At 35.6% G+C, this 8,062-nt stretch overlaps 1 protein-coding gene across 2 annotated transcripts in view; it reads right to left on the reverse strand.

Moving 5' to 3' along the window:
• LOC104751077 (tyrosine-sulfated glycopeptide receptor 1) overlaps positions 1-3,269 on the reverse strand; it is a 5,117-nt gene extending 1,848 nt beyond the window's left edge. The window contains exon 1 of one of the 2 annotated variants that reach the window (XM_010472952.2): positions 1,330-3,269. In XM_010472952.2, the coding sequence (XP_010471254.1) occupies positions 1,330-3,035 (1,706 nt within the window). In that variant the 5' untranslated portion in view covers positions 3,036-3,269. Of the gene's footprint in view, positions 1-742 lie in introns of both variants that reach the window. The other variant, XM_019238599.1, reaches the window with a different exon arrangement.

The following is an 8,062-nucleotide window of genomic DNA, read 5'->3' on the forward strand; positions in this document are numbered from 1 at the left end:
CTGAAAACCTCCATTGGTCTTTTCCCTGTGAGAAGCTCTAGCATGACCACACCGAAACTGTACACGTCACCTCTCAAAGTAGCTACCCAAGCTTGTCCATACTCTGGGGGAATGTAACCAAGTGTGCCCACTAGCTCAGTTGTAACATGTGTGCGGTATGGAAGAATCAGTCTTGACAACCCGAAATCTGCGACGTAAGCCTTGAAGTTTCCATCCAAAAGGATATTGCTGGACTTGATGTCTCGGTGTACAATGTGTGGTTCACATATCTGGTGCATGTATGCTAGTCCACTACTTGCTCCTCTCATAATGTGTAGTCTTTTCTGCCAATCCAGCTGGGCTGGACCCTCGGGGTTTTCATGCAGCCAGTAATCAAGACTACCATTCTCCATGAACGAGTAGATTAGTATCCGGGCACTATCATGGACGCAGTAGCCTTGTAGAGCGACCAGGTTTTCATGTTTGGCCCTGGACAGAACTTCTACCTCTGCCTTGAATTCTTTTTCCATCATACCATAGTCTCCTGTTAGTTTCTTAACCGCCAGTTTTGTTCCATTATCCAAGGTAGCCTTATAGACAAGACCAAACCCGCCGCAACCAATTATATTAGCTTGACTGAAGTTGTTGGTAGCTTTCAAGAGCTCAAATATGGTGAGGTCTTTTACTTCGTACCTGCTGTTTCCAAACAACAGTACAAGGCTTATGTCTTTCTCCGATCCTGGAGGGACTTCGGAATACGAGCCATTAGAATTTATCTCCAGTTCAGCATTCTCAGAGTCTCCTGGATTTACCCTCCTCTTGGCAAGCACCCACAGAGCAAGCAACACCAAAATCAAACTGATGCAAAAAAAGAGCCCAATGACAAGCCCCAAAACAAGCGTTCTGTTGACCTTTTCTCTATCCATCTTTGTGGTAGATGGCTGAGTTGGAGGAGTGCAGGAAATTTGCAGTACACCACCGCACAACAAGGGGTTTCCATCAAAATATGCTTTTCGGAAGGTATCAAACTGACTCCCAGTGGGTATCGGCCCACTGAGACTGTTGTTTGCAACATTGAAATAGGACATGAAATGGAGTCCTGTGAGCGACCAAGGAATTCTACCGGATAGTTTGTTGTTGGACAGGTCCAGCCTCTCTAAGTTTGTGAGGTTTGACAATTCATCTGGGATGGTGCCGGTAAAGTTATTACTTAGAAGCTCCAGGATATGGAGAACCTTTAGCTGTCCAACCTCGACTGGTATACTCCCAGTCAAGTTATTCCTCCTGATGTATATCGTAGGTGGGAGGCTGGAAAGCTGATTGTATTGCTGATTGGTGGTGACGTTATTGGGATTGACAAAAACCGGCAGCTCTAGATAGTGCCGCTCTGTTGCATCGTATGCCTTTTGGGACATCAGAGCCCTCAGCTGAAACAGTTCCTTTGGAAGCTCTCCTGTAAGAAGGTTATCGGAAAGATCCAAGTAGAAAAGGTTTGGAAGAGTTCCTAGCCAACCTGGAATTGACCCCATGAGTCGGTTCATTGACAAATCCAAAACTTCTACCCTCTTGAGACTGATCAGCCAAGGTGGTACTTCACCTTTCAGTCTGCATCCACCGATACCGAAGATTTGGAGGTTTGGAAATCCATCTGCAGCAACAAAGTCTGCATCGCTTGGTACAGCTTCGCCGTAAAAGTTCTTTGCCATGATAAGAGTAGACAGCTTCTTGCAGCCTTGCAGAATCCTGAGAGCACCTGTGATGTTTGTCATTTTATTGTCTGAAAAAGTAAAGAAGGACAGAGATTCCAATTCCAGCACTTTAGGAGATATCTGTCCCGTTAACTTGTTGCCTGCAAACCTCATTGCTGTCATCTTTTTGCAGGAGTAAACCGTGTGGGGGAATTCGCCTGTGAAGCTATTGTTTCCGAGGTCTAAAATGCTGAGGTTCTGAATCCCAGAAAAGTTTATCGCCGATAAGGTTCCTCCCAGCCTATTAACCCGTAGATTCAACTTCACGAGATTTGTGCAATTGCCGAGAGAAACCGGGACAGAACCCGTGAGGTTATTGATATGGAGTTGGAGACTACGCAGGTTGAAAAGCTTACCTATATCCATTGGTATTTCTCCTTCGAGGTGATTGAAGTAAAGCTCAAGCAACGTCAGTTTGGTGAGACGAGTAATCCCGTCATCAATCTTACCAGAAAGACGGTTGGCTGGTAAAAAGAGTTGCTCAAGCTCTGGAAGATTGTAGATTTCTTTAGGGATTTCACCAGAGAGATTGTTGAAGCCTGCTTGGAAAGCACTTAGCCTCAAGCATCCGCCCAATTCTTGAGAGATGACGCCGTTGAAATCATTGTAGGAGAAATCCAGTTTGGTGAGCAGCGGTGAAGTTGTGCACATGAAGGAAGGGATAGGACCCGTGAAGCTGTTGTTGCTGACATTGAAACTGGTTAAACTGAAAGCACCCTGAAGAAAAACAGAACCGCCGAGGATTTCACCCTGAAGAAAATTGCTGGAGAGATCAACGGTCTGAATTGGGAAGGTTCTGTTGCTTCCATTGGCAAGTGATTGTTCAAGTGGCAATTCACCATTGAAACTGTTGTAACTCAGATCAAGAACCAAGAGCTGATCAAGGGCAGAGAGGAAACCTGGTGGGAGTGGACCAGAGAGACGGTTATGAGAAAGGTCGAGACGAGAGAGACGACGGAGATCCAAAACAGAGGACGGGAGGTTGCCTGAGAGTCCTTTAGAAGGCAAAAGAATCGAAGTGACTCGGTTTTCAGGAGAATCATCACAAGAGATTCCTTCCCAGGAGCAACAATCAGTAGACGGATTCCAATGCAAAGGAGAGACTGAAGATGATACGTTGCCAGAGAACCAAAGGAGAGAATCTCGATCCCGAGGATTACAAACAGCCTCTGAAACTGTAAGAAAGAAGACAGAGAGTGAAAGAACATAGAAAAGGACAAACAGAACCATGTGAGGAGGACTCAAAGGCTTTACTGGTCTCACAAGATAACCAAAGGATTTAGATCTCATCTTCTTCTCGTCAATCATGGCGAGAACAAGAGAAGAAGAAGAAGCTTGAAGAAGAAGGAGAAGGAGAGGGAAAAGAAACAAAAGACATGATTATCCAATCTGGGTTCTGTGTCCGAAGCTTGTAAAATGGCTCTCAATACCATCGTTGACCAAAGGGAATAGTCAGACCAAACAGACGAAAACTTCTTGTCACACCCAAAGTTACTTTTTTTATTTTTATTTTATCATGTTATCTTTTTGCCCTGATTGTGGTTGTGGTTATGATTTTTTTAATATAAAGTTTTTTTTATTTATATAGTATATATAATTATTATTAGTCCTTTTCTAATAAAAGAAGCTCAAGTACAACCCTATGAAAGTATGAATGTCTCTATGTAACTATTATTAAAGTCAGCGCTGTATTACTCTTCATATCCATAAGACTATAATTGTTTTTCAATTTAGTTATTTCGTTTTTGTCTGGTTTTGTTTTGTCATTTTTGCTAATGGTTAAGAAAGTAAGTTTTCTATGCGTTTTGACTATTCATCCGATCCAATTTATTATTGGAAGAGAAAGAAAACAAGAAAGAAATTGGGTCATTTCATCTTGTGGAGGTGCGTGCGTGCGTGCTATGACGTTGATCATGAAATTGAAAATTTTGATGATAAAAATAATAATGATGGCCACAAAACATTATGATACGAAAAATTTAATACAACAAAAAAGAGAGGAATATATAAAAAAAAGAAGAATGTGAAGAATAGTACGATTTTTATTTTTATTTTTAATATGGGAGAGGCGTTTACCTTTTGGGGCGGCTGGTTAGTAGTGGTGGTGGTGTTACACACCTTTTTTTAATATCCTCTAAAAATTATTAGAAAAAGAAAGACATCTTTATTTTTATTTTTATTTTTCTTTCTTTACTTTTTGCCTTATGGAGGATCTTTTTTATACTATTTTAATTATGCCAAGTGGAAGCCACATTTAACATTAGATAGTGGTCATAAAGAACGAAAGGCAGATAAAAGAGAAGATCATATGATACTATTTTTTTAAATCTTTTTTTTTTCGTGAATTGATACTATTTATTTTATTTGACTTTTTGTTATTTTGGGGTTATAAAAATCCATCAAGCTGTTCATGTGTTTTTCTCTTTTCTCGTAGTTTACTAATGAGCAAATGGCGTATATGATAGCTAAACAAGTTACTTTAAAAAAATAGATAGGGTCTTCGACTTTTCAAATATTGTACTTATTAAATGGCTCCCGTATGTGGTATTACACATTTACACGATAAATAGTTCTTGTTGTGATTTATACTTGGAATAATTCGAATCCATTCGTAAAAGTTACTTACGCTGTGTGAATTTTAGACGACAAAATGTTGTGCTTCAGAGTCTAAATTTAAAAGTAGCATTCATCATGATTAAGATGTTTAATACTTTCATTAGTGTTTATTAACAGTAAGTAATGATGGTATGAATTGTTTTTTTTTTAGTCTAATCAAATATTTACATGATAGAGTTTTAAAAGACATCCTAAGAATAGTTATCTCTTTAGTGGAATCGAATATGAAGATTTGACATTAAATATTACCGAAAAAAAACCTTATAGGAATTGGGCTGGACCTCCTTTTTGTATGCTTTTTTTATCTCTCTATCATGTAAAATAAAATATAAAAAAGGGAATTTAGAACCCTGAGGCTCAGATTGAGAGCATAAAATGCTTTCCAACTTGTAACTTTACAAAACGATAACATATTGTATTAGGTTTTTAGGTATTTGATTATATCTAGTTTTTCACGTGAATAAAAAAGGGATTCATCTCCGTTATTTTTTTCCCCACCGAGAAAATTTAAGTTCAATCAAATTAATTTGGAGAATCTCTAATAATGGATTCTCATAACCGATAGATTTGTTATATTTATTTTGATTCATGTACCTCAAATCCAGGTTTTGTCTAGCTTGTCGTTTTCTTGCCTCGCGATAAAATAAAGAAAAACAAATTGATATTGTATTTTTAATTCCACTTATAAGTTACTATAATTAAGTTAAGATTTTCTTTTTGGTGGTTATATTTTCTATTATGCATCCATTTCAAAGCACAGCACATCGGCTTATCTGTTTATCTATCTTGAAAAGAACTCGCCCTAATATTATTATTTTTTGGTATGACAAGTTCTTCCTTTTTTTTTTTTTTGGTCTAAGTTTATAATTTCAATTTTTAATGTTTTTGTAATCCAATTAAAATGAGAAATGGTATTGTAAAATAAAGCAATTGGACGACTTGTATTAGGATATTCCATTTTTTTATATATACAATTCCACTGAAAGATAACATGTATCATGGATCCTTGTTTATTTTGTATTTGGCATATTTCTATTTTTCTAGTGATATAAGTCTTGTCCTTTTATAAACGATATACAGCTATTTGATTTTCCTTTTCGGGGTCAGATACTGCTATTAAGTATATAATATAATACAACTTCAGAATTTTCGTACCATTTGCAAATTTTAAAAACAATCCACAGAAAATAACAGTCGAACGATAATAACATAAACACTATTTCTTGTACTACAGGTGTGAATATATAAGCATATGTTATATTTTATGACGACCCGAAATCTGTGCTCTCCTCGTGAATTTTTCATAAATCAAGGGAGAGAAAACGTTTGACTTTATAAGATAAAATTGGTTTTAAAATCAATACATGTATAAATGTATTATACAATATAAGTACAAAAAAAAATGGAGATAGCTTATCTTATATATTGATCGTCCTCACAGACATAACATATGTAAATGCTTTGAGTTGGACCGGTAAGATCATGCAAAAAGAACAAATTCTAACCACTTGACCTTTTTACAAATACTATATTTATGTGTTATGTCATTATGTGTGTGAGTTAAGAAGTTATGACTTTGAAGTTTGAATAGCTGATATCTTTTACATGTGTTGTTGGCTTTTGTTTTACGACAACTCGATCGATTTATTAATCCGTCAATCTAAGTTCTCTTTATTTTTACTCTTTTTTTTGTCTGCAAATACAAAAACCCTAACACTTGGATTTGCAACTAATCCTACATCAAAACATAAAAAATGAAAATTAAAATCCTTTCAATCTCCCGACAAAACCTAGCACCAAAATCCCACCTAAACATTAATCCCATTCAAAAAAGAAATGTATTCAAATATTGTTTTAGTAAAAATTCTGTTTGCAAGATTCCATATACTTGGCAACTAGTTGTTGGTGATATACCAAAAACAAATCACGAGATGTTTAAGTTTAAGTAAAGTCAAAGCAAAAGAATAGCCATATATAGTGATATCATTGAAAGAGCCAACAATAAGAGACACGACCGGTCCGACCCTTTTTGAGTGTCCAATTGACCTCCGAAACATAAACGTGTTACGTGTTAGTGATAACACTCGTGACTCGACCCATTCCATTAGAACTCGTATGGGCCACAGTTTGATACGGCTCATACAATAAACAATTCACGGGCCGACCCGTTTCCTCTTCTGTTATCAGACTCTGATGTTGCCACTTGCAGGAATTGATCAGCCATTGTCCATTTAGTAAAGCCTGTAAATGCTCATTCTAAAGTCCACAGAGAAAATATTAAAACATGTTTATTCAAGTACTGTAGGTTGTTAAAAAGGGAAAATTGCAGTCCCCATAATAATTACGTAGATGAAATTTGCGTCAGTGAGTCCATGGAATACATCAAAGATCAACCATGAATTCCACTAAAACGTATAGTAATTTGTAACTAATCAATCCTAATTATAGTAGACAAAATAATTTCTTTATTTTTAAGTTAAAAATTCGAATATAAACGTTTAATTATGTAAAATAAAGGAAATTGGGATGAATCGTATATTAGGAAACTAGAAAAATACATATATATGAAATATAAAAATAACACCAAATTTTTGAGTCCATTAGAATAATTCAACTGATTTAAATTGTTATAAACAACAAATTACTGACCTAGTTAATCATCACATAAGAAGGTGTTAGCCATATGAATCTAGGGAGAATGATTTAAAGATTAAAGATTAAAGATGAGAGGATATGTTATTAAAGGGAGGGTGGATCATCATTTAACCCTCATCATTTTGCCTAGTAACCATATTAATTTCTAACTTTCAAGACAAAATAAAGTTACAATATTCTTTCGGGTAATGAGCAATTGCGCAATAAAGACTTGGAAAGCTTTTTCAAATCAATGTTTTTTTGTTTTGTTTTCTTAATACCAAAAGTTTTGAATTCGAATCTGTCCATAGGAAAACACTATGTTTGTTTTCACTGGGTGGTATAGAACACATATACTCTGATCGGTCTTTCCACAAAGAATGACTAATGTGTTCAATTGTTGCCGACTGTGGATTATACAAGTCAAGTTAATAATGTGAATGAAATATTTTTAAATTGACTTAAATATTAGTTTGTCATACATCTTAAAAAAAAAATCCGATAAATGTCTGTAAATATATTTATGAGTGCCTGAAATTTGCAAATATAGTTAAGGTTTATCACTTCATGAAAAGACAGGATCCTTAAACCTAGGCCTCGACCAGGATGATTCTTTCTTCGCGTCATTTGGTATCGAAAGAATAAAAAGCTCTGCATTTGCTCAATGTACTAATAATTTAATAATATAATTTGGATTAATTATTTCAAACTAGTGCATATTGTCATCCATTAACATTGACTCACTCACTTTTTTTTTTAACAAAAAAAAAAAAACATTGACTCACTTTTACTTCCCTCTTACATAGTTGAAGGTTGAAAGACGAAAAACGTAAATATAGTGGAGAGTTACCAATCTCTTGGAAAGACGAAAAAAGTCTTAAAAGATGTGTAAGTCAGTGCATACCATCATTTTAGACTATAATGTATTCCATATTCTTATACTAATTCTTTTTGCATTAAGGTAACTTTATTAAAATTTGAATCAGATATTCGATGAATTGCAATTACTAGTACGATTACTGTTTTTTTGTGTGGGTATAAGTACCATTACTGTTAAAGAACCAAAACCCTAAACCCGTTTCCTA

Source organism: Camelina sativa, chromosome 16 (assembly GCF_000633955.1).
Source record: "Camelina sativa cultivar DH55 chromosome 16, Cs, whole genome shotgun sequence".
NCBI lineage: Eukaryota > Viridiplantae > Streptophyta > Magnoliopsida > Brassicales > Brassicaceae > Camelina > Camelina sativa.